Source organism: Macrotis lagotis, chromosome 7, assembly GCF_037893015.1.
Source record: "Macrotis lagotis isolate mMagLag1 chromosome 7, bilby.v1.9.chrom.fasta, whole genome shotgun sequence".
Lineage (NCBI taxonomy): Eukaryota > Metazoa > Chordata > Mammalia > Peramelemorphia > Peramelidae > Macrotis > Macrotis lagotis.
The window spans coordinates 18382715-18410094 of NC_133664.1; the positions used below are offsets into that span (position 1 = coordinate 18382715).

The 27380-nt window shown below is 41.0% G+C and overlaps 1 protein-coding gene across 3 annotated transcripts in view; it reads left to right on the top strand.

The window, feature by feature from the left end:
- Positions 1 to 17327, top strand: part of CREB5 (cAMP responsive element binding protein 5) — a 495825-nt gene extending 478498 nt beyond the window's left edge. For 2 of the 3 annotated variants that reach the window (XM_074195556.1, XM_074195558.1), the window contains one exon: positions 2175 to 3982. In XM_074195556.1, coding sequence (XP_074051657.1) covers positions 2175 to 2338 — 164 coding nt within the window. In that variant the 3' untranslated portion in view covers positions 2339 to 3982. Of the gene's footprint in view, positions 1 to 2174; positions 3983 to 16194 lie in introns of those variants that run through there. The other variant, XM_074195557.1, reaches the window with a different exon arrangement.
- Positions 17328 to 27380: the final 10053 nt, after the last annotated feature.

A 27380-nucleotide genomic window follows, 5' to 3' on the forward strand; every position in this document is an offset into this window, starting at 1 on the left:
CTGCCCTATCCCCCCACCCCCAATCAGTCTGAGTTTATCATGGAAATGCAAGTTGAAAAATCCCACCCAGCTTCCATTCTGTAGTGTGACCAGTAGAAAAAACAATCAGTTGCCAGTGGACTGCCAAATCTCCCAGATGTTGCTTAAAGTTCTCCAGAAAAGATGGAAATGGGAACCATATTTAGACCTGAATTCCCTTATTGTGAAATGTCTATGGGGAGGAGGTCTTTTTGCCATAGCTACTACTAGTTCCTACCTGACCCTTCGGAAGTTTGAATATAAATGAGAGAACTGAATTAATTAAAGGAAGCTGGATCCTCATGTCCAGAAGGTGGCTAGGATCTGAACCCATTTCTTATTTGGGGTCCCCATATCCTCATAGCCCCATCAAGTTCCTTGAGGCTGCAATGGAAAGAATGTTATATATGGAGTCAGCTGGGCTGGGTTCAAATCTAGTTTTTTCTGCTTGCTGCCTGTATGACCTTAAGCAAATCAGTCTGATTTCATCTTTAAATTGGGTTTGCTGGTTTAGATGAGAGATGTCAAATTAGAAGTCCCAACAGTCCTGAGGACCTGAATCAGATTAACATGTATTGGCAAATATTTAAGAAAATAAATAGAATAGAATAGAATACAGATAATGTTAATAGGTGGTTTTCTAAGTCTATAAAAGACTTCATGTAGAGATCCTTACATGCAGGTTGGTGACCCTCATTTCTATTTAAGTTTGACACCACTGGTCTGGATGACCTTTGAGGTCCCTTCAAATTCTCTGCATTTCTCAGGCCTTTTTTCTTCCAATGGCAAAGGTGACCAGAGCAAAGGATCAGGTTGTGATGGCTTCATATCAGTATGTTTTCAAATGAGTTTTTATATCAAGCAACTATAATATTCCTACCTCATATGGGTCCTATTACTATCTTTATAACACATTTGACTATTTCTATAGAATTAAGAGACACGTTTGTATAAAAGAATTCCTTTCCTTGGTAATGGAGAAAGCATGGGTTTGTTGGCAGTTCTGAACTTGGAACTCAGCCCCTACATAGCTGGGGTGTTGGGAGGAAAGCTCTTTTATAGACTTCAATGCCCGATGGGCATGGACTAGTGAAGAGGGGGGTGTGGCCTGGGTATCAGGAAAGCTTGGCTGTGAATCTGACACTTGATAGGTTATGGGCAAGTCACTTAACTTCTTGATGCCCAAGCAACTCTCTAAGACTATAATTTGCATGTTGCTTTGTTTTTTTTTTTTTTACCTGAACCTATAATTTCATGGTTTGGGGGGGAACACCCAGATGGGAAGCAGCCTAGTACAACAGGATGGGTCCTGGATTTGGTATCAGAAGACTTGCATTCAAATCATGCACTGCCACTTACTAACTGTGTGATGTTCTCACTTCATCATCAGTTGACTCATCTGTCAAATGAAAGAATCTGGGCTGGAAGGGCAGGTCATCTCTAGGGTTTCTTCCAGCTCTCCATCACATTTCTCTCCATATTGTAGGTGTTACTCATCTGTAACTTAGAATCATGCAAAATTGCCTAAGGGACTAGCAAGTGAAGGGGCCTACCCTACTGTCATACAGAGAGGATGGTATTGTAAAATGAGGAGACCGGACTTCTATCTAAGGCCACAAGATTTAAAGCAGACAGTCATCTGATAACATCCCTCATTTTACTGTTGAGGAAAATTGAGGCTAAGATGGTTTAAATAACTTGACCAAAGTCACTCTTCTAGGTTCTCACACTGATAATAACTAGCATTTATTTTTTAGAAAATTAAAAAAAAAACATGTTTGGGGACAGTGAAAGTTTAATTGACTTGCCCATAGTGTCACAACCGGAGTGTGTTAGGGACTTAAACTGAGGTATTTTCTGACTCTGAGTAAGGCTAGTCCACCACCTGACACCACTATATTGTCCCTGTTATTAACATTAATATTATTATTATTACTACTACTACTACTAATCATGATTAAGGCTCAGCTCTGGAAAAGGAATTTGGAAACAAAGAGTTTCTACTTCCTTCCAAAAGAAACTGTTGAGAAATTCACCAACATCCATTTAAAAAAATAAAAGCCACAGTGTCTCTAAGTGTCTCTCTAAGCATTCTGCAAGTCCATACAAGAATACCACAATCCATTGGGGTGTGCATGTGCGTGTGTTTCCCCCAGGTCCCGAGAGCAGCCCTCCGGCCAGTCCCGTCCCGGCTTGCTCCCAGCAGCAGGTCATCCAACACAATACCATCACTACTTCCTCATCGGTCAGCGAGGTCGTCGGAAGCTCCACTCTCAGCCAGCTCGCCTCTCACAGAACAGACCTGAACCCCATCCTTTAAGACTCCCGGCTCCCCCGTTACTCCAGAGACAAGCAGTGTCAGCCTCCTCGAGAGCGTCCTTTTTCCACTAAAGGGCATTTTTAGAATTAACTCAAACCTGGAAAACTCCTCAAGCCCTTCCAAGACTGGCTTTTGTTCATTTTTATAGTTATTCTTGAAATGTGTCTTTTATACTTAGTTACAAAAAAGGGAGTTATGCAATTAATATGCTATCTGCTTGGGAAACACTGTGGTGCTTTCTTCGACTTTCTGGTACCAGTTATTCATTGATAAACTGACCTCTTTCTGTACATAGCCGTGGCTTCATTCTTCTCAGTGGAACCCCAAGGCCTCAGATCAAGAAAGTGGGTCACCTCCAACAATGGGCCTACCTACGAGGTAACTGGGGGGTTCATCTGGGGAAAACCATCCTAACCAACATGGAAAAGTTGGGCTCGTGGCGTTCCCCAGATTCCCAAGGTATATTTAGAGTCTTTTTCACGGCTGTTTTTGTTTTTGTTTTCCCCTTTTTTCCTTTAAAGAAATTATATAATACATGGATGCCTGAACAAAGTGAATAAAATAAAACTAACAAAAAAATTCTCCCTAACACATCTACCCCTCTTCTCTCTTTTCATTCCCTTGGCTTGAACTTTCTCATTTTCTCCCTAACAAATTCACTCTTTGTCCTTCCCTGTCTCACCACTGAGATCTCTCCTTTCCTCTAGCCTTCCCTTTTTTCTTATTTCCACCTACTTCTCCTTTCCCCCACCTCCCCCTTCCTCTCCTCTATGAGCAAAAAAAAAGAAAAAAAGTTGTTTTTAAAACAACACTTCTCAAAATGATTGGCCTAGTCCTGGCTTTCAATAGCCCTTCACCCACAGCTGGGGTTCATTTAAGCTCTTGGTTTTTACAAAATAGAAACCAGGAGATATTTCATGTCCCTGATTTAATGTTTTTAATAAACAGAGCAAGTTGGAGGCAGCCTCGCCACAGGTGAAATGCTACGGACAGGCAGCTGTGGGGACATTGGGAAAGGGAGCTTTGTTCAAGCCTGCATTGTGAGTCAGTGCCGATACGGGTAATAACATCACACCCTTGAATTACAACGGGTTTTATACTGCCCGTCTGTACCATAGAAAATCCATGTACTATATAATAATTCAGAGAGGCTCTATTCACTACACACGTTCCATCGTTCCATCATCAACTGCTAATAGTCTGAGATTTATTTTTTGTTTTAAGCCTGTGAAACCGACTTCACCATCCTGATGGGCAAAGGAAGAGTGGCGTCAAATCCTGGACAAAACCCCATGTTTCCACAGGTGCTTTTCCTACCCTCCCATCACATGGAAAGTAATCTTTGGCTCCAAGGAGAACGGCGAAGAAGGTTCTCGGCTGAACTCAAAATTTCTTGATTTCTCATCTTGACGACTTGTGTGAAATTGCACATTTCAAATGCTGCCCGATGAATCGAGGCTGGTCTCTTTGACATAAGCTGGTCAGTGGCGATAACTGGCAATGAGACTTTTTTTTAAACAGGTGTTGCGCTTCATCTCCATTTTTTTTTTAAATCTGTGGGTTTGTTGGCTTCTAAAGAGCAGCACTATAGATTTTTTTTAAAAATCCCCAAGTGATGAATGTGGTTTTTTTTTTTTTCCTTTTTCTTTCTCTCTCTAAGAGTGAATAGAGCCTCTTTGGAAGAAAAAAAAAAGAAATGTATGAGGGTCACAAGTCATGATTTTAAAGACAGTTTATGTATTACAGTTAACTTGATCTTTTTTCCAACAACTCTTGCCATGTATGTGACTGCTTTCAGAAGAAGGTTTAAGTGTACCATGTAACTCATGACTTGATTATATAGTCTAAGAACCAAAAAAAAAATTAAGAAAAAATAAATGTAAAGGATTTTTATTATATTTTAGACAAACATATAATTTTAAAGTATTTTAAATACTGAATCTATAGTTCATTTTTTAAAAATGATCCAGAGGTATCAACTGGATGGGTTTCTTTGCTTTTTTTGCCTCCCAAGAATGTGCTCGGTTTTGAAAGAAACATGTCATTTGCATCTTAGCTTTGAGAGGAGGAGGCATTTTTCATCAGAATTCTTTTCTGGGACTCCACCATCCATCCCAAAAGTAGGGAGGAAGGGAGGGTCAGAGGGGGAGATGGGCCGCTGCAGTGTTCGTTTTATGAATTTCTTTTTATGATTCTTTTTTTTCGAAGGAGGGGACAGACACGAGTAAAACAAAACTTTTCTCGTTTTCCTGCCTGTGGAGTTCTTAATGAAACAGACTTCTCCCACTGAACTGCTAATGTCAGAAAGCCCAGGGAGAGGCATGTCACTAAATCACCATCGGGTTTGCCTTTTTGTTCGGCCTCTTAATTGATATATTTCGCCGTTAAGCTGAAAGCCTCTGACGGCTAAGGACTTGCCTGAGTTTTTCTTAATTCAGCAACGTGACAGCTGACTGATGGGCATTCTATATAGCTCAATTCCGTCTGTTTTTTATGCTAAGCAGGCCAAGCCAACCACACGGTAGCAAAGCAGCCGAAACGTATAATTAGAATAAACTGTCTTCTTTCCAGAACAAGGGCCTTTAGGTGTATTCATTAGCAATGGGGAAATACAGGCAATAAAAGATGTCAGGGGACTTGTCAGGACTTCTGGAGATATTGAACTGAATGGACAGCTCCCTGGCCAAACCCAAGGCCGGGCAGAGGGATGTGGGCTATCTCCCCGAATGGACCAACTCGGCCATTAAGCACCTTAAGTCAAACATCATGGAAGACTCTTCCTTGCCTAAAACAGTCCCTACCCTTAAAGTCTCTGTTCGGTGTGTCTCAACATGTAAGATGATGACGTTTTCCTCTCTTTGTTGCATCTCTTAGCCCCCCTCCCTCCTATTCCTTTTGAAAGCCATCTCATCCGTGAACTAAATCTCATTTTCCCAAGAGCACCTCCTGACCAGAGGCCAAGAGAAAGAGTTTACAAAACTGCCTTTCTTCATCCAAATGTAGTTTATTCAATTATCAACAGCATCTCTGTTGAAGATCCCTGCCAGGCTACCTGGGAAATCTGACAGGGCCTCCCATGCCTTCCTTATTTGATGGGCGCTAACAGCCATACAGATGGGCATTGCTGATGCTGTGTCTACCAGGGGGAGCCTCATGCCACAACTTAATTGCTTCATGAAAGATTTCTCAACATCCAAGGCCCAAACAGGTAGGGCAAAAATCCCAGCCCCAGTTGATTGCAATAATTGTCGAACTTTTGTGTTTTCTCCCGGTCCTCCCACTTAGCATTCCCCTACTCCCTGAGCCAATTTTTGCAAGCCACAGCCTTAACACTGCCAGTGGGAGACAAGTGGTTGGTTGCTTTCCTGGCATGTTTTATAAGGATGAGAACTGAATATTCCCGGGAGCTTCTCCATGCAATGCAAGTCAATGCAGCCCATATTAGGAGTGGTGGCAAGTCAGTGTGAGATGGTCAGGTAGTGATCTGCCCATTAGTTACATGAATTTTTAGTATAGTAGCAGAGCTTGTCATTAATATCATAAACCAGCTTTTTTGATGGGGGGGGCAGGAAATTCATGTTTTTAAGCAACTATAACTGCCATTAAAATAGCCTTTCAGCTAGATAGACTGTGCTTCTTTGTGGTTTAATGTCAAACTTTCTCAACTATATCCATTGAATTATGAAGTCAAGTTTGAGGACCAAAGCAACATTTGAACAGGAAATTTTTCATTTAGAATTTTATAACATATTTATTAATAAATGTTATTTTTAAAACATTCCAGCTGAGCAGTATTCTTGTGGAGGCTATATTTGTTTTTGGAAGTCAAAGTGTTAGTTTGTAGTAAGCCCAGCTGTGCAGTATCCCCATTTTTTTCAAGGTCTCCAATGACCATTCTCCATCTCTAGATGGAAAAGTATGCTTAGGTGGATGCTTAAAAGTTTTCTAGGGCTTCATTGTTCCGAGAGTATTCTGTAATCTGCTTCTGAGCACTGAGAAACAATGATGGCAATTATTTCCTTTTTTATTTTAAAAGGAGCCCTTTTATTTTTAGGCAGCCAAGGTCAGCTAAAGGGGGATCCTTATTATAACTGGAAATGCTTTCTTTAGCCATCCAGCATATCTCAGAGATGTCCAAATGACTGTGTCTCAGTTTTCTTCTGTCAAATTCCTCCAGTGACTGCCATTCCCCTAGTCTACCCAATGCTATAGACAGATTTCTGAAACTCCATTGGGTCCCACATAAAAGAAGGAGAAGGAAATGGCAAATAAAGATTTAAATAAGAATCCTGTCTATTGAGACAGTAGGAACTTGGAGTCTCTTTTCTACTTTTCACCTTATTTATATTTTTAAATTGCACTTTAGTGTCTTTATTCCTTTTCTACTTTTTTTCTTGCCCCTACTCCCAACTTTGCTGTCCCTGGTCCTTTGACCCTCCTTTACCTGTCTGTCGACCTCCCCTGCTCCTCTTGTTTTCCCTCCTCTTCTCCTTTTTTCCATGACTCCATACAAACCCACTTCCCTCACTGGCTCAGACATTGGCACTGGTGATTTTGATATGCTAGCATCTCAAGGTGGCTATGAAACCTGGTTCAGTCTCCCAGCAGTCTACTAAAATGAGGTCTGTGAAGAAAAGAAAATGCCAAGGAGAAGAACCAGCCAGCACCCAAAAGACTCAGCCTCTTCACCATCCAGTGTGTTAATATGCAAAATGAGGGCAGCAGAGCCTCAGCTAGACTTTCAAAATCCCCTTGTTCTGAGAACCAAAGTGTCCTGAATGGGTAAGGGGCTGGATTGTTTAAGGTCAGTATGGCGGATGCACTTTAGCTAGTTTCCGACCTAATGTAGCAATGAGGCCACTGAGATGCCAGTGGCTGGAGATGGTGGACTCTAAGTCCCTAGAAGGTTCTGCTGCCTTCTTGCCTCCTGAGAGGCAGCACCCCTGTTTTAAGTCTCTACCCTAAGGACAAGCAAATGCAAAAGCAATAATATTTTTAGAAATCAAATACCAAAAAAGCCCCCTAATCCCCAAATTAAAACTCCCTAACTCTTATCAGTACATAGAGTCATTGTAAAGCTGGAAATGGGTCTCTTTCTAAAATCTCTTTTTTTCCTGTGTGTGGTAGGGGAGGGGGTGGGAAGACAAGAGGGAATGGTTTCCAGTGACCATTGCTAAAATTGTTTCAAGAGTATTTTGTTGTTTTTTTTTTAATTATTTTCATGAATTTTCTTTGGGGAAACTTGTTTTCTTACCAAGCTGGAAAAAGAGAGGCCCAGCTCCTGATCTTGAGTTCAAAGATGAACTCATTAAGGGATCATTGGCTCCCTTGTCCGACTTGTGCCTTCATGGGACAGGTTTCCAGAATTACAATTCGACCCAGTTCTGATATCTGGCATGCTAGAAATCAATATCTTGATGTCTTTTCCTACACCATGCTCACTTTTCCTATATTACAAGCTTCCTTTTCTTTTGTAAAGAGTTTTGGACTCAGGGTGCTTACTGAGAAGGTGGAGCCCAGAAGACTTAGTGTAAATATCCCTTGGAAATGGCCATGTGCCCCACACTCCTCTCACATTCTGGCTTCCCTCTTGAAAATCTCAACCCCACACATGGGAATGGAGATGGTCAAAGGAAGGGAAGCATTGAGAGAAGTGGGTGTTCTACTTGTACCCCCCCAGTATAGTGCCTTTCACCTAGTATGGATTGAATTAAAGTGGAAGCAATTATGAGAAAGAAAACACTCCAGCCCATTGGAATGACTCATCCGGTGTAGTCTTTCTTCTACTGCCTGGGTACCACTAAAACCATCTCTGCCTCATGAAGATGCTTCTAAAGAGCGGATGGGATAGCTTCAAGGAGCATCTTAGAGGGCAGCGAATCTTTCAAGAGAGCTTAGAGTTTAGGGGATGGGGCTTCTAAGATTGGAAGGTCCCCTCCCCAACCCTCGGAAAATGACTCCTACAGGGATAGCCAGGATAGTGAGATGCCACAGAGACCTTTTTTTTTTTTGGAACTGGGTAAAGTGAGCACTCAAAGGTCCCTCCAAAAAGGTGCTGTCACGCTGAGTTATGGGTTTGGGGCTGTTTGTCATTGTCAACAGCAAAAGTTTCCATGTTTGTTTGTCTCTCTTGTTTAATTATGTAAAGCAACCACCTTCCTTCCTGGGAGGAGAGAACATTTTGGTACATACATGTAAATACTTGCTGCCGCCTTTGACATGTTTAATTTTATGTTAAGCTTTTCGTTGTTTTTTGTTGTTGTTCTTGCATCGTGAACACATGTATTGTTACAAATGGACAATGGGTTCATTGAGACTGTTCGACTCGGTCAGATTTTTACATCTCTTTCTATCGAGAAGAGAGGAGATTTTGTGCATTTGTACAAATGTTAATAATATCACTGCAATTCCAATATAATAAAGCCTTCAAGTGCAAAGAAGGTCTGGAGCTTGGTGTGGTGAATCTGTGGGTGAGGTCAGGAGTGGGAGGCAAGACCTGGGTCTTACCCCAGCCCTTGGTCTCATCCCCGGGAGGTTTGGGCCCCTCTACCTTGCCAATATACCCGGGGTGGGAGAGAGAAAGAGAAGCAAGATTTCTTTTTCCCCAACTACAGACTTGGGGTCTCAGCTACTTGCTCCCAATCTCCCTCTGGTTTTCCTGGGGTTGCTACTTTTCACATCAGCTCTTCCTGAAAGAAATCCAGTCCAATTTTACAGACAGGGAAGAGAATTAGAGGAGTTGGGGTGTTCAATATGCTTTTTTAAATGATCACCATGTTTGGAGCAAGAGAAAGTCTTGTTTGTTCATAGCACCGGGGCAAGCCTTAGGTCCATCTCCCCTCAGGGGAGTAGGGAAATTCATCCAGCATTTTCATTATCTGCTCAGAATCCACCCCCCCCACCCAGCATGGAAACAACCCTTACTTGTCTTTCATTTTGGTAGTATTCAATGATACCTGCAGGTAACCGTTATGCTAAAGTAGCTAGAACCCTGGACCTGGAGTCAGGAAGAACTGTGTTCAAATCCAGACTCAGATCCCTGGGCCAAGTCATTTCACCTCTGCCTTCCTTTTGTTTCCTCAGTTGTAAAATGGAGATAATAACAGCACCTCTCTCCCAGGGTTGTTGGGAAGTTCCAATGAGACGATATTTGTAAAGAGCTTACCAACCTTAAAGTTGATTAATAAATGCCAATTGTTATTTTGTTCATAGCTGACAACACATCCTAGTAAGAGTAGGTACAGCTATAGTTGGCTCACCTATATAAGCATGGCTTCGTGGCTTATCTATATGAGTTGGTTCACCTATATGAGCGAAAAAAGCATTTATCAAGTGCTTGCTGGATGCAAAGGTTCAGTCCCTGTTTCCAGACAGTTCTTATACTAAAGAAAGATGCATATGAAGGTGCGGCTGCAGAGCAGATGGAAAGACTCAGGGGACCCAAAAGGCAGCAGCAAAGTAGATGGTAATGCATCTTTTTTTTTTTTTTTGCAAGGCAGTGGGGTTAAGTGGCTTGCCCAAGGCCACACAGCAAGTTAATTATTAAGTGTCTGAGGCTGGATTTAAACTCAGGTCATCCTGACCCCAGGGCCAGTACGCTATCCACGGCGCCACCTAGCTGCCCCAGTAATACATTTTTAATGTCATTTCCACTTATAGAATCAGGTGTCTTTCTGTTGTTGAACTATTTGATGGTGCCGAGGAATTGGGTAGCAAGCACTTTCTTTTCTGGGTATTCAGTTGAAGTCCCCAGTGGATACTTCCTTGCACCCCATGTATGGGTCAAGGCAACACAGATCTGTTGGTTTATCTCTTCTCGCTCTTTGACTCCCTTCCTGGAAAGGCTCTATTTGAGACTCACTTCTCAATTTTTTCTGGTGGATTTTTCCAGGTTTAAACAAACAAATGCACTAGTCTCTTATGTCTCTGCTTTGAAAGTTCTATTCTCTTGATCAGTCCCAACCTTGCCTGTGTGGATGCCTTTGACTTTCACTGCCTTGCTAAAACTTCTTCTTTAATACAGAGTAGGAACCTTACATGAACATGACAGGGATATTGCCAAACAAGTCTCTTTTACTAGAACAGGGAGGTGGGATAAGGGGAAGGGGGGAGAGGACCAGACCTGACCAGGAGGCTTTCCTTTGTAGTCATGTCAGACATAGACACAGTAAAGCTTCTTAAATGGAGGTGGCAGGGTGGGCTTTGGGGCAGTTATACAAGCAAATGCTTATAAGGAACCTCAAAGTAAGTTTCCTCAACTGAAATGATCCCCAAGATGCACTAGTGATCTATTCAACCTTCTGGGAAGGTTGTCTTGGAGGACAACTTTTGGCTTTTAAACAGTCATTCCCAGACACTTTCTGAAGCACCACTGACAAATCCACATAAAGACCAGGGAAGACCAAGACAAGTCTAGAGAATAGTCAACAATTCATGTTGGCCAAGACAAAGGTATAAATAGGAATCATGTGTAGTCAGACTTGGTTGGGACCAGGTTGTGGAGATTTTAAATACCAGCCTGACCAGTGTGTGTAGAGAACAGGAAGCCATTAAATACTTTAAGGAGCAGGATAGAATACCGCATAAGACACTGGACTTGAAGTCAGGAAACCCAAGGTTCATATGATCCTGCACAAGTCACTTAATTTCTGTCAGTCTCATTTTTCTCACCTGTGGGATAAAGAAGTTGGCCTCAATTGATTCTGTAATCCACTGACCTGATGATTCTTTCTGGCCATTCATTTCTCTGAAAACATTCTTCATCCCACTTTTCTGGCCCAGTCCTTCATTGGTAATGTGATGCAGCCCGCTCCCACCCATCGATATCTCCCCATTGCCCTTTGGATGACCTCCAGCTTTAATTCTTTGGAGATTTGGGTATTTTATGACTCACCATGATCCAGCATCCCTGGAAGAATATAGGTGCTAAAAGATGATTCAGCTCTAAATGTACACTCCTTTTACCTTATAAGTGGTATAACCAATTTGTACTTTAGGAAGAGGATTAGAGACACCAGAGGCAGAAGGACTGGTTGTTATTCGATTGATATTCAGTTATGCCTAACTCTGTGATCCCATTTGAGTTTTCTTGGCAGAGGTACTGGAGTAATTTGCCATTTCCTTCTGCTCATTTTACAAATGAGGAAACTGAGACAAACACGGTAAAGTGACTTACCAAGGGTCACACAAGTAGGTGCCTGAAGTCACATTTGAACTTAGAACTCCTGCATCTAGACCTGGTCCTGTCTTCACTTCACTCCCTGTCTGTCCTGAGAAAACTAGTTAAAATAGCCCAAAGAAGAGTTAATAGGCTACGAACTAACATGGTGACAAGGTATGAGTGTTTAAAAGAAAAGGAGACATGATTTGTAGTAAAATAGAAAGTGGCAGATTTGAGGCAGGAAGAATGAAGAGAAGGCAGAGCCAAAAGTGACGTTCTGGTTTTTAACTTCTATTCTCTTTCCAGTTTACTCTTCACTTTCCATAGTTTCAGGATGACTCACCAGTGAGTTCTGGTCCCTGGCTCTAGATTTAGAGGACCTGGCTTCAGACTCTGCCTCTGAAATTTGCTACCTGTGTGACTTAGATAAGTCACTTCAACTCCCTCTGTTTCTTCACATTCAAAAGAGGAGGTTGGACTAGGTGTCCTGATGCCCCACCCAGTGACCCTATGAAAATGGCTAAGAGACAAAATCTTTACAAGCTCCTCCTCCTCCTCCTCCAGGCAGCAGGTCTATTGGATCATTATGCATTGGCTATGTAGCTTCAGCTAGAAAAGCATTATGGTGGAAAGGCTAGAAGGTCAACCTTAGCAGCCAGAAAGACTCCAGTTTAAACCCCTCCTGTGACACATACTGACTCTTGGATCTTGGTCTCTCAATGCTCTAGGCAACTCTAAACCATAGGCTGTAGAATAGGTCACTGCATTCAAAAGAGGGAGCTTTCCAACATGGGGATGATGAAGAAACTAGGGATGTTTAGCCTGTGAGAGAGAAAATTTAGAGCACACATAATAAATGTCTTCAAGGCTTTGAAGGGTTATCCTACCCTCCAGAGGTTACATTTGACTGGTGAAAACAACATCTAAGTAAATTTGGGCTCTTGTGAGATGAGAAAGAACAATTGGTGGAAGTGTAGGAAGATCTGGGAAGAGGGATTTCACTGGTACCCCCAGGGCAACTAGGTGGCACAGAGGTTGAAGATGACCAATGACATCACAGGTGGTGTCTTGACTTGCTCATGAACTGACCAAGGGCTATGAGAGAACATGGGGACAAAGAAGAGGAGGTGTCCATGCTGGCTTTGCATCCAGTGTTAGTGATTTCCTGAGCTACTTGGGACAAACTGGTCATTTCCTAAGGACTAAGAGGAAAGAACATCATAGAATGGTTATTTCCCATAAGTTATAGATATTAAAATGGATCAAGGAAGAAAACCAGAAAGGAAACATGCCCAACTTTCACCTTCCAATACATATGTTCTAATTGGTCAAAGGATCCTGGATCTAGAACTAGAAAGAAGCTTAAAGGTCATCTAGGCTGATCCGTTCATTTTACAGATGGAGAACATCCAATACCTTTCCCTAATGGCATATTATTTTTAAGGTTGAATATATAAATATTCCTCATGAATTGGAATTTACTTTTGTTCTTTTCAAAATCTTTCTCCCTCTACCCCCTCTCTCATCTCTCCCCACCAATGTTTTGACCCTTAGGTCAATGCTCTAACCACTACACGAACTAACTGACTTGTTTATTGGAGGACATGGACAAGACTTTCATAGGACAGGAGTCAAAGAAACAAAGATACAACAGTGACACTATCCAAAGGACTTGTGGGAAGGCTAGGTAAACTTTTCTGGGGTACTTGGAGCTCTCCAAAATTTCAGGCAATGCAGGTCCCACACAACCCCTTCAACCATACCATATGCAAACCTCACCCCAGACCATCCTCAAGAACTTTTGTGTCTGAAACCCTCACTCCTCTTTGGGGCAAGATGGGTATAGAGATTCAGAACTTAATCCTAATCTTATAGAAAAGTAAAGTCCAGAGAGGTTCTATTGCCCCAGTCACCTTTGCCCATTCCCTTGACTTGATGTGTTTTGCTACTGATTCAAATGGCAAATACCTTCACATTGATGTCAAGTCAACTTAATTTGACTTTATTAAAAAAGGGTGCCAGACACTGCTTAGTTCTGGTTATACAAAAAAGGGAGGGAAGACAATCCATGATCTCAAGTCCAATGGTGGTGACAATATCCAAGCAATTACATACAAACAAGCTAGACAGTATAAATTGGAGAAAATCAGTAGAAAGGAGGCTCTACCATTAAAATAAATTGGGAAAGACTTCCCATGGAAAGTGAAATTTTACCTGTGAAGGAAGGAGGCAGAGAAGAGAAGAAAGTATTCCAGGCCTGGAGACTAGTGAAAAGTTCAGCATTGGAAGAAGGTGGGTTGTATCTGAAGAATAGCAAGGAGCCCAATGTCACTAGATCAAGGGCACATGGAGGGGAGGGAGAGGTCAGAAGTCAAGAAAGGTAGAAGGGGTCAGGGTGTGAAGGGTTCTACAACAGTAGCCTCATGATCAGCATCTCTGCCCCAAGGTGCTCTCCCTCCAGTCCGTTTTCCACATAGTTACCAAAGTGGTTTTTCTGAAGCAGAAAACTGACTATATCACCATCCCCATCCCTGCCTCCTTGGGACATGAATGTACACTCTTTGATGCCCATCCTATGAAAAACTTGTCCTTGTCTTCTAATAAACAAGTCAGTTAGTTTGTGTAGTGGTTAGAGCACTGAATCTAAAACTAGCCCCAGATATTTTTATTAATTATATGCCTTGATCAAGTCACTTCACTTCTGTCTGCCTCAGTTTCCTCATATGTAAAATGGCAATAAAATAATGTCCCTTATCTCCTAGGTTGTGAGGATAAAATTAAATGTGTACAGAGCACTTTGCAAACCTTAAGGCACTATGAAAATGCGAGCTTTCACATTATTAAATTCAACATAAGATCTCCCAATATGTGAAGGACTCCTATGTCACCTTGATATCAGGAGAATCTCTCAAGCACCCAGACTATGTGATGGTTATTGCATGATCTTGCTGCTTGACAACCTCATCTGTTTTATTCATTCCTTTTATTTTATAAGCCCTTTCCCAGTTTTTTCCTATAATTATTATTATAATACATTATCATTATTCAAAATTACTTTTTTTTTTTTTGGTTTTTGCAAGGCGATGGAGTTAAGTGACTTGCCCAGGGTTACACAGCTAGGTAATTTTTAAGTGTCTGTGGTGAGATTTGAACTCAGGTGCCCCTGACTCCAGGGTCGGTGTTCTATCCACTGTGCTGCCTAGCTGCCCCCATAATTACTTTTGATTTTCCTGTTGGTAGAATAGATCATCCTTTTTGTATCAAACCTTCAACTATTTTGGGATCGATCAGGCAACAAATAGGGATTTATTAAACACCTATTGTGCAAGACCTTAGGGACCCAAAGAAAATGGTGAAGCCTTTCCTGTCCTGTTCTCACAGGACACTTACTCAAAGCTTACCAAGCATCAGGTACTGAGGATCAAAGGGAGGCAAAGGACAGTCCCTGCCATCAATGAACTCAGAGTTCAATGGGAGAGATAACCCACAAATAACTAAGTACAAAATACAAATGGAATAGATTGGAAATAATTAATAGAAGGAAGACTCTGAGATTAATAGGGATCAGTAAATGTTCCTATATAAAATGGGATTTTTAACTTGGAACAAAGGAAGTCAGGGAAGTAGAGATGAAGAAGGTTCTGTGTATGACGAAGGAATGAGTAAATGTCTCCATAACAAGGAAGTCAACATGATCACATATCAATCAACAAGCTTGCTTTAGGCACTGACTAGGTAGGTACCAGACACTATGTGAAACCATTCCTACCCTCAAGGAGCTTACATTCTTTTTTTTTTTTTTGCAAGGCAAATGGGGTTAAGTGGCTTGCCCAAGGCCACACAGCTAGGTCATTATTAAGTGTCTGAGACTGGATTTGAACCCAGGTACTCCTGACTCCAGGGCCAGTGCTTTATCCACTGTGCCACCTAGCTGCCCCAGGAGCTTACATTCTAACAGGAAAGACAACATGAAAATATAGCAATCAATTAACGAGAATTTATTAAGCACCTGCTATGAGGAGAGCAGTTTCTAGTTGCTAGGAATGCATCTATTATCCCAACTATGCTCGTCATTTGAAGGCACAAGACCGGAAGCTCATCCATCAATTTAAGTCTACTTTGGACAGAGACTCCACGTGGACAATGGGTAGAAACCCGGCTTAGACAGGAGGAGAGCAGGCTGGATTGCATTTGGGAAACAGCAAAGTATCTTTAATGCCTCCCTGTGAGGCTATTTGATTGTATAAGACCACAGACTCTAAAGAACTAAAGTTGATCATTCTCCCAAGGGGGCAAAGGAAAGAGGCGACTGCTGGTCATTCCAAGGCATTACAATCAAGCAATTGCAATGTATATATACTACTAGACCCATTTTACAGAGGAGAAAACTGAGACTCTGGAATTAAGTAATTTGCCCATTCTGGTGAGTGTCAGAGGGGTTTCATATAAAATATTCAGGCATTTGAAATAGTAGCAGCCTATTATTTCATTGTGCACTCTTAGGGTCAGTGATTAGTGATCACATGAGGGATCATGACTCAAAGTTTATCATGGGAATTATCACTTTTGATGCAATGTAATATAAGAGAAAAACCATGGGGAAATGTGGATAAAATCATTCCAAAAGAAGTTGATTTGAAAAATCTATGTGCCATATAATCTAAGGGGAACTTCTCTCTTTTTTTTCTTTTAACAGGAAAGGACTAATAAAACCCCTATTCAACTGTTTGCAGGAAGAGGGTCACAGTTATGAAAAAAAAAAAGTCTGAAAAACCTTGTCTCCCTGGAGAGGGCTTGCCCCCATGCTTGGAATCCTCTCTGTCCTCATTGCTTCCTCTCAGAATCCCTGGATCCCTTCAAGGCTTATTCAAGTGCCACACAGACCAGGCTTTTCTGGATTTCTCCATTCAGTTAGTTTACATTGTTTATATGTAAATATATATTTATATATACATATTTGGGTGAATGCAAATTTGCATTTGTAATATATAGGCACATATTATACATAGTGTGTAGATACATCTATGTGTAACATATATATTCTGTATTTACGTTTATACTCTTCTCCTACAGTAGAATGTAAGCTTCTTGAAGGCAAAATCTTGTACCTGGAGAGTTATGCACATTGTGAGGCATGCAATAGGTGCTTAGTAAATGTTCATTGATTGATTGATTTATCAATGAGGCATTATCAATGAGAAAAGAAATAAATCTTCTACCATTAGCCCTGTGCTTGACAGTAGTTGGGAAAGTACACCAAACACTTGATGGCACAATAATTGGCTAAGAAATTCATCAGAGTGGATTTGGAGTAAAGAAGACCTGGGTTTGAATTTCTGAGGACTTAAAAACTCTACTCAATGCAATGTTCTACCATGATGCCAGAGGACAGGTGATGAAGACTGTCACCTACCTTCTGAGGAAGATGATGGATTCAAGATGCATGAGCATTTCTTTTGTTTGACTATGCATATTTGTTACAAGAGATTTTAATTTGTCTTTTTTTTTCCTGAAAGGGGGAAGGGGAAATAACTAAAAAAATTTAATAAATAAATAAAAGCTTAATTTTAAAAAATTTTGGTTTGCATTTTACTCCAGACTCATACTAGCTTTATGACACTGGGAAAGTTATTTTAGTTCTCTGAATCTTTCCTTCCTCATCTTCAAAATAAGGGGGTTGGCCTTGATTCTGGGGAAGTAAAGATAAGGGATGCTACCCATCTCCTGAGAGAAAAGTGATGGCCTCAAGAATGAGACACACAGTTTTAGACATGCTCAACGTAGGAATCTACTTTGTCTGACTAATTAAATTCGTTAAGATGATTTCTTTTTTTCTTTTATTCAGTTGGGAAGAGATGAGAGAAAAATAAACATTTGTTAATTAATATTATAGTTATTTAAAAAACTAAAATATGAAGTCAATATCTAAAGCCCCTTTCCATTTTGTATGATCTGAGAAAGTCTATCAGCACTCAGTTGATCGGGATTATGAGCTGAGGGAAGCCAATGTGAAGCAGTAGAAACTGAACTAAATAGGACATTGGTGATCTTTAATATCATCAGAAATAGGGTATCCATTGGGTAACAAATATTGGGTTGAGGCAGGGTAGTAAACTATAGCTGTAGAAGGAGGCATGCATTGTTAGAATTGGTCCATGATGAAGATTTTCATCAATTTAGCTTAATTGTTCTTTGTTGGAGCAGCTAGGTGGCGCAGTAGATAGAGCACTGGCCCTAGAGTCAGGAATACCTGAGTTCAAATCCGGCCTCAGACACCTAGCTGTGTAACCTTGGACAAGCCACTTAACCCCATTGCCTTGCACAAACCTAAAAAAAAAATTGTTCTTTGTTTATATTGTGGTGAAAGTGGAAAGAATCATTGGGAAGATAGTATACACACATATGTTTATGCATGTAAATAAAATACATGTAAAATATAAGCACATATACATATATTTAAAGGGCATCAGCATCATCAAAACAATCCCAAAGTGAAATTTGGAATTTTCCATGTGAATTCTCTATGACAAAAGATAGATTAGAGATGAAAAAGACTTGACTGGCTAAGTAGAAAATAGCAAGTACGGGGTCCCTTGGCCTCACAGTTGCGCTGCCTAAGGGTCTTGGCCCTCCCGTTTCTTAGAGCTCAAAAATCCATAGCTCTCTGGTTACTCTATTTCATTCTTGTTGACATTTAAACTTTACAGCCAGATGGAATGGGTCACTTCAATATCACGGCATCTCTAGTTTTTTAAACTAATGGACAAAAATCTATTTCAAGTATTCGTTTAGCTCCCAGGTTGATTTGAACTTCAATCTGGTATGCAAATGACCAAATAATACAATAGGCCAATGGATAGCTCCTTAGAAGAGAAGAGTGACCTGATGGATCCAGGTCAGACCTGGGTGCTTTTTATGTTCATGAGCTGATTAAACAGCTAAGTGAGAAAGCACTTAGATGGAGTGGACTGTGTTTTAACAGCTATATTTATGAGTCAAAAGAAGCCTGTCTGGATACCTCTTTATTGCCATCAAGTTATTCTGAATTTTTGACAATAGAATAATATGTAAAGATGTTATTTTATCGATACTAAGCAAAATCCTCTTTTCTCTTTGTCTCCATTTTCTAGGGCAATGTGACGGCTTGTTGTGCAAACTACCCTTTAGATCTGATAAAATATTGAAGAGAGGTTCCAGATAGTGTTGTGTAAGCAAATACCAAGAAAATCCCTTCCCATTTGCAAACAGGTCAGCCCAATCTCTGAGGACTTCCTTGGAGAACGTTAAAGCAAGAATGCAGTAATGCCAAAAAGTAATGAAGAGAGAGATTCCAAAGGTGCAGAGAATGGATGCAGGAATTTCACAGAAATGGGCCCCAGAAAGAATGTGGGAGAGAGGAATTCCAACGAAGGCCTAAAGGACCACTGAGGGGTTCCCTGAGGTTCAGTGAAGTATGTCCAGCAAAGGACTCGTCCGGGACTTGTTCTAGGACATTTAAAAATGAGGAGTTTTTGTAATCTTGAACAATAGGAGCAAGTATCCTAATCTGAGTAAGTGAATGGTACAGTCACTCGCCAAGTGCCGTAACAGTTGAGCTAAAAGTATGGGGAGAAGTCTGAACTGTGAAACGAACTGGAGAAGAAAATGGCAAACCACGTCTTTGTCTTGGCCAAGAAAACTCCAAAGGGGGTCATGAAGAGTCAGACGTGATTGACAACAAATACAATAACTATGGAATATAAAGGTGGTAGGGTCATAGATTTAGAGCAGGGAGGAACTTTTAAAGTTCAATCCTCTTGTTTTACAGTGGAAGAAACTGAGTCTCAGAGATGGGGATGTCACAGAAACAGCAGAAACAGAATTTGAATTCTAGACCTCTGACACTGTCCACTCTCCTTCTGCTTTGCCAAATCCCAGGATTTCAGTACCATCCTGGACTACTAGAAAAATCATCTTAGAGTTTTTCATTTTACTGGTCATGCTAATAATGTTTGAGAGGCACTGGCAATGTAATTTTACTTTGTGTCCTTCCATGGGTCTGGGAGCTCCTTAATGTGGACATTCCCTTGAAAGTACAGGTCACAACCCATCCCCATGAAGGCATACCTTCTTATCTTGTGCTCTTCCTGAATATTAATTTCTTAATTTAATAATCAGAGCACCCAGTTTTCAAGACCTTGTCCTAATTTCATCTGATCCTCATAAGAACCTTGTGAAGTAGTTGCTATTTTTTCCCCAACAAGTGATTTCATTGATGTAGAAAATTCCCCACTGGGAAAACTCTGATGCCAGTCCATAGCTATCCCACAACTTCTGGTCATAGGGAGCTTCATAGTGCACTGAAAAATTAAGTGATGACCCCAGGGCCACATAGTCAATAGGCTTCAGAGGCAAGGCTTGAACCTGGTCTTTTTGACTCCTAAGTCAGCTTTCTATCCTGCTTTGTTTCCTATTCAATGACACCCAGGATTCCCATGTAGACTCCATTCTGAGTTCCTGACCCAGCCTTCTTAGCTTTTGTCCCTAGATGGTTTAGGGGGCAATAGTCATGGGCAAACTTTTCACGATGACTCTATAAAGTGTCATAGATATAATACTGAGGATCTTGTTGAAGGATAGCTAGGAAAGAGTAGAGGGATTTTAAATCTTTGCTCCACTTTGCAATGCTTAGCAATAAAAAATGAGTTGGAGACTGACCTAGGTTCTGATCCTGCCTCTGATATGCTATATGACCTCAGGGGGGACCTTCAGTTCCCTAAACCTCAGTCTTGCTGTCTGTAAGCCAAAGAATCAGACTGGATGACTTCTAGGACACCTTCCTGTTCTAAGTCAATGTTGGATTGATTCTATGATCTCTTGATCTCCTCTATGACTATAGAGAAGAGATGAGTGGGAGCTATAAGCATCAGTGAAGGACCTGAGCAGGGACTCCACCCAAGTGGAATATGTATTTAATGCTGACTTTAGTGTTGGGGTACCCTGGTTAGACCAGTCCAATCCTGGTGAGTTGCAGAGCAAGAATAAGGAAGCATATGGCAGGTGCAGAGAACCTTGCTAAACTGTGGCGGTCTCGGATCCTATCAGCAGCATCAAGAGGATTTGTATTGATATGTGTCTTTGCTGGGGCTTTCCCCCATCCTCCCCTTTTGTCCTGGTTACATCTTGTAAAGAATATAGATTTTTGAATGCGGTCTCCTCCATTAATTAGATTGTGAGCTTTCGGAGTCCAGAGACTCTTTTACCAGTATTTATCCTGGGGCTGACCACACATCAGGCTCTTAATAAACACTTGTGAATGTTGACTAGTTTTTTAATACACTGCTTAGGAGCCAGGGCTCAGAGCTTACCCAAGAGTGGCTAATGGGCAGCGATGATAGGGTTCACACATTTACCTCCCGGTCCTAACCACTCTTCATGCTTGAAAAGAAGGTAGAGAAAGGCCAAGGGGTGGGGACAATGCCTTGATCATCTTCAGGATGGACCCCAAAGCAATCTGTGGGATGCCAAAATCTTGCATCTTTTGTAGTAAAATGGCTCCTCTCATTATGATGAAATTAATCATAAAATGAAAGAAAGAATTGCTCACTATTATACAAGATATTTGGTCCTCCAAATGGCCAAGTGAGATAACCCTTGTTTTTCAGCTAAGGAAATGAAGACCTATTGATGTGGACTGACTTGCCTATGAGCACAGAACTGCAGAAGTCAGGATTCAAACCCAGATCTCCTCATCATCCATTGAACCATATTGTTTCTCTAGGCCAATAGAGTGATGATCCTGGAACCAAGAAGACCTGAGTTTGAACCCTGCCACAGGCATTTATTAGCTGTTAGTTTCCTCATCTGTATAATAATAGCACCTACCTCACAGTGTTGTGACAAAAACGAAGTCATCTGTAAACCTTAAAGTTCTATATGAATGATAGATATTAGTTTGATGAAGTTTGTATATATATATATATATATATATATATATATATATATATATATATATATATATATATATATATATTCTGTTTTGATTTAGCGGTCTCAACTAGATGACTCAGGAAGTAGAGTGCAGGTCCTGAAGTCAGGAGGAACTGAGTGGGACCTTGGGCAAGTCACTTAACCCTGATTGCCTCACATCCAGGGCCTTCTCCAGTCATTCTGATTCCTATCTGGCCACTGGACCCAGATGATTCTGGAGGGGAAAGTGAGGCTGGGGACTTAGCACAGCACCCCCCTCCCTCAATCCAATTCATGTGCTTGTCATGGCCTCACCTCCCCAACATCATGGTCTTCTTCAAGAATGAAGGGCAAACATCAGCAGCAGCAGAGTCCCGAGACATATTTTCAGGGGAAGAGGGAGGGGGAGACTTTCATATTTTCAAAGTTTCCTAGACTTCATTTAAGACAAATTCAGGATTTTGAGAGCACATGAGGCCGCAATTCTCTAGTCCATGCTTAGAAATACAACAGCAGAATTTCTCCAGAGGCCAGCTGCCAGTCTAAGACAGCTAAGTCAGATAAGTCTCTTCCAATAGAGGAAGTCCATCAGTCTAAGACTTGTCTGGAAAATCTTCCTTGTTGATAAATTCCCAGATTTCCTCAGATTCTGTGAAAGACATGTCAACGTACCAAGAAAGTGTACACCTTATCAGCAAAGGGAATTATGGGAAGTGTCATTTTTCACAGTTGTAAAGGATCATGGAAGGTGGAAATAAGAGGAGGGGTTGGGGTAGGGAGAGAGAATCCCACCAACCCAGGGGAAGCAACATTATCACTACATTAAACTGAATATATTCATGAGCTGCTGAAACCTTGTCTGGCTCTGCCCCAAATCTGCCTGGATAGAATTCAGTGTTCTGAAACCTGGTAAATTTATTCCTTCTTTGCAAAGAAGATCCCCTGTGACAATAAAATAATCTTATACTTCACTGGGAGCCTAGATATTAGCCTGATTGGACAATAGGCTTCTAAAGGCAGCAAAAGGCACCACTCACAACAGCATTGGGTCCAATCTTAGGGTGACCCTTTCTGTCTGTCTTTTGTCTGTCTGTCTCTCTCCCTCCCTCCCTCCTAATCTTCCCCTCCCTCTTTTCTGTTTCCCTTTTCTCCTCTCTTTCAAGTTCTGTCTTTTTCTTTCTCATTCTTTGTCTCTCTTGTTATGTCTCTCTCTCTCTCTCTCTCTCTCTCTCTCTCTCTCTCTCTCACACACACACACACACACACACACACACACACACACACACAATTCAGAAATTCCTCAACATGACCCTGTGGTTAATTTAGAACAGTCTTGGGGAGGTCTTATCAGAGAAAGAAGACCTTGAGCATGGAACATGGAACCCTAGAAACATCATCATCTGGGAGCTAAACTAGTGATACATGGCAAAGAACATCACCAAAATGTCAGTATTCAGGAAATTTTTTCCGATAACAATTCATTAAGACAACCACCACCACTACTACTACTGCCACTGCTACTGCTACTACTACTACCACCACCACCACTACTATCACTACCAACACTACTACATCCACTACCTCTACTACTAATACTATTACCACTATGACTGCTGCTGCTGCGCCTACTCCTACCACCACCACTACTACTAATACCACTACCACCACCGCTACACTACTACCACTACCACTGCTACCACTACTACTACTACTACTACTACCACCACCACCACTACTACTATTACCAGTAATACTACCACCACTACCGCTACCACCACTACTGCTACCACTACTACCACCAGTAATACTACCACCACCACTACTACTACTACCACTACCACTATTACTGCTGCTGCTGCTACTCCTACTCCTACATTATTATTATTATTTTTATTATTATTATCATACTTATATTTCACTTAAGAGTTTGCAAAATGCTTTTCAAATGTTGTCCCATGTTATTAGAATTCATATATTTCCACTTTTCAGAGATGAGTACTCATTCTTTAAGGAAAGTCATTGAATAATTTTTAAAATGTCAAAATTAAGATTAAGAATCCTAGCCTTCACTTCCAAGTGCCTTCTGCCTGTGGTTCCATTGTCTGTGCATATTGCATTTTTACATACAATGACTACCAGAAGTTAGTCCAAAAGATTCTGGCATCCTCAGTTCAAAGCATGAATGAGTTCAAAAGAGCCCACAGCTGATTTCCATTTTGCTGGGAGTTCTTACTGGCTGTATCACCGACCTGTCACTCTTTTGCATTCATTCCCTCTTCTTCCCCTTGACATGCCCCCTCCACTTCCCCCAAGGAACTACAAGACCTCAAAAAAACACATGCTCCTGATACTGTGTGAAACACATTTTCTTCTTACAGCCCCTTGACTGCTGTTTTCCTTCTGCTGTGTCCAGAGTAGGATGACACAATTCAGTCTGATGCATGTACAAAACATCTCTGGAACCACAGTGCCATACAGAGCCCAGTACTCCACTTGGTACCTGCCAACTTTCTCCCTTGGTGACTCACTACTCATACTTCAATCTATTAGCCAACCAACCGATCAGTCATTTAAGTGACTACAATGTATGGGGTATAGAGTACATACTCTGCTAGCCTCTGAGGATAGACAAAGGCCAAATAGCCAGGAATGAATATTCCAGAACATATATATATATATATATATATATATATATATATATGTATATATATGTATATATATGGATAGAAAGCTAGACATATCTACATACATCTAGACTTTTATATATGCATTTATACTAGACAATATACATGTACTATATACTCTGTGTAGGTAATTATACACCTTTGTATAGATATCTGTATCTATATAAACACACACACACACACACACACACACACACACACACACGCACACACCTTTAAAATTTCACAAGTTTTTTTCTCTGGTCAAGGGAGGGGGAAGACAAAGGGTTCCTTCTCTAGGGCTTAACTGGAGCTGCTAAATGAATACTACAACTGGCTCATCCCTGGAATGCTGGATGAGTCTGAAGCTTACATCCAAGCCCCATAGGCTGCAAGCAATGAAAATATCCTCCCCCCTAAATTATTCCTTTGATTGATTGATTGATTCAATAGATTTCTGGACCTTGTTCATACCTCTGTCTGATTGATTGAACTGAGAAGTCCAAACCTTCTGTGTTTGATTAGAGGGTGATGCACTCCCACTCACACACACATATACACTGACTAAATCTATAAAAACTAAGTCTAAGGTAATTGGGGAGGGGTCACAGGCAGCTGGTGGCACTAGAGCTGAGTTTTGATCTAAAACAGGTGGGGATAAGAGGAGACTATATTCCAGGAAGATGGGGAATGGTCTTTAAGAAGTCATGGAAATGAGACATGGAGTATCATATATGAGGGACAGCAAAAAAGTGGTCTGTGCTTAACCCCAGAGGGCAGGAAAGGGAGTTTGCAGAGGCTGGGGCCAGGATACGTTCTTCCTTGTTTGCTCTTCCATCTGGAGCTCTCCATTGGTTTCACCATTGCTTTTCCAAACTCCCTTTGACAGTATGGGTTGTTGTTCTTTGCCACTGAAGAGGATCAAACTGATATCACTATGCTAGAGTCAAGTTGCAGTTTGATCAGATCAAAATGAGCTTGGAATTCTCTGCCACAGGATAAGCTCAAATAATCCAGGTGAACATTTGGGGTGGCTTCTCTAAATCTGCACATCTTGGATTTCTTTTTGTATTCTTTCCCTGTACCTTCAATCAAATCAATATCATTTTAAATTTTTTTAATTTTATTTAATGCAATGGAGTTAAGTGATCTGTCCAAGGTCACACAGTTAGGCAATTATTAAGTATCTGAGGCTGAATTTGAACTCAGTTTCTCTTGACTCCAGGGCCAGTGCTCTAACCACTGCAACACCTAGCTGCCCCCCCTTCAATCAAATCACATGCTCTCTCAGCTCAAAAACTGATCCTCCATCCTTGGGCCTTTAAAACCTTCTCCAGGCTACAATATCTTCTTCACTCCTCAACCAAGACCATCCTTGAGGTTTTTGCCCTTACTCAACCAATGTGCATCTGGAGCAGATACTATGGGACATAAACGTTAGCGATCTATAATCATTCCTGGCCACCTCCACACCACACCGTCAATTTGTTGAGTGTCATTTTCAATTTCTTTGTTCCAAAACTTTGAACCCTACTCGCTGAATTGGTGGGTCCTAATCAGTTAACTTTTGTCCTATTTTGCCTAGGTCCAAGTCTCTAAACCAGTGGTCAATCATTTCCTCACCAAATCTTAGGTTCTTTCTTTTGTCCCTTCTTTGAGTTAATCTCTCTTTACCCTTCTTTTAGTTATCCTCTTTAGCTCCCTGAGGGAGTTTTTTGCTTGTATTTGTATCATGGGACTTAGCATAGCTCTGTACAGCACAAGGTTTAAAATGTACTCTCTTTCCCCACCTATCTGCTTCTCTCTGTCTCTTTCTTTGTCTCTCTGTCAATCTCTCTCCTATGTCTCTGTCCATGATTTATGAATCATCTATCATCTATCTATATTTCTACCATTCACCATCTATCCATATTTCTCCCTCCATTTATAGTCAAAATTACATCTTTATTTTTATTCACCTCCCTAACTAAAACTCCATATCCCTCTTAATTCCAGCGCCTTCTCTCTGTTAATGATTTCCTATTTATGGTGTATATGATTTGCCCAGTGTCTTTCCATTAGGTGATGGGGTTCTTGAAAGCAAGGACTGATTTTGTCACTTTTTTTTTGTATCTCCAGAGCTTAGCAGAGTGGCAGACATAATTGGTACTAAATAAATATAAATTGATTGAATGAAAGTGAATATTTTCTTCAATTATTTAAAAATGTGACTCTGAATCGGGTCCAGAAGCCAACAAAGGGGTCTTAGAGTAAAAAGGATTAAGGGCTGAATCCCAATTCTGAACAATTCTTGAAAAAGATGAATTTCCAAAGGTTTTCATATAATATAAAAACCCCCTATTCCAAAGGTGTTATTGTTTCCTTAAATTCATAGTTCTCTTAACCCCATAATATGAGTTTGTTGAACCTAAAGACCAAATGATAAGAAACCCTAATAAGTCTTGGGAAGCCCCTTGAAGTGTTGGCTAAGCCTTCAAGGGTTTTCTGAAACCCTTGAAGGATACTTTGGATCATTCCAAACAACGGCTGGTGGAAGTCTGCTTATATCAAGGGGTCAGACATCATCGCCAGACCTGCTCCTGATAAATAAGTTTTCTGTTCAAGATTTTTAATAACTAAAGAAACAAGATAACACAATAGATGGGACACTGGGCCCAGAATCAGGAAGAGCTGGGTTCAAATCTGGTCTCAGATACTTACTAGTAGTATGACCCTGGGGGAGTCATTTAATCTCCATTTGCCCCGCTTTCTGCATCTGTAAAGTGGGGAATAGCACCTGCCTCATAGAGTTGTTATGAGGGTGAAATGAGATAATACTTAATATTGCAACTCTTGGCATATAGTAGGTGCTCTAGAAATACTTAATAGCCTTCTCTAGTTCCCTATATTGTACCTTAGGTCTCTAATGCTTCCTGGCTGCTGTTTACCCACTCTTTTTCTCACTTAACATCTGGAAAGGAAACATAAAATTATCTTTTTCTCTAAATATTTGTCTCTAGAAAACTAGTCTTGTTTAAAGTGGCAGGCCTGAGCCTCGATGGCGGTGAGAGTGGTCAGTCTGCGGGGAAACGTCCAGGAGGATGCTCCAGGGATCTCTCAGCAGCCTGGACCTGTTGAACCTGCTGGGACATTTATCAAGGACTTGGGTAAAAGCACAACAATTACATCTGCTGAGAACATGAAGCCGGATGAGAGAACAGAAAGACATCCGAACACAAGTTTTCAGACTTTCCAAAAAAAAAGATCTCAGTAGGTGAGAACAGCAGTTATC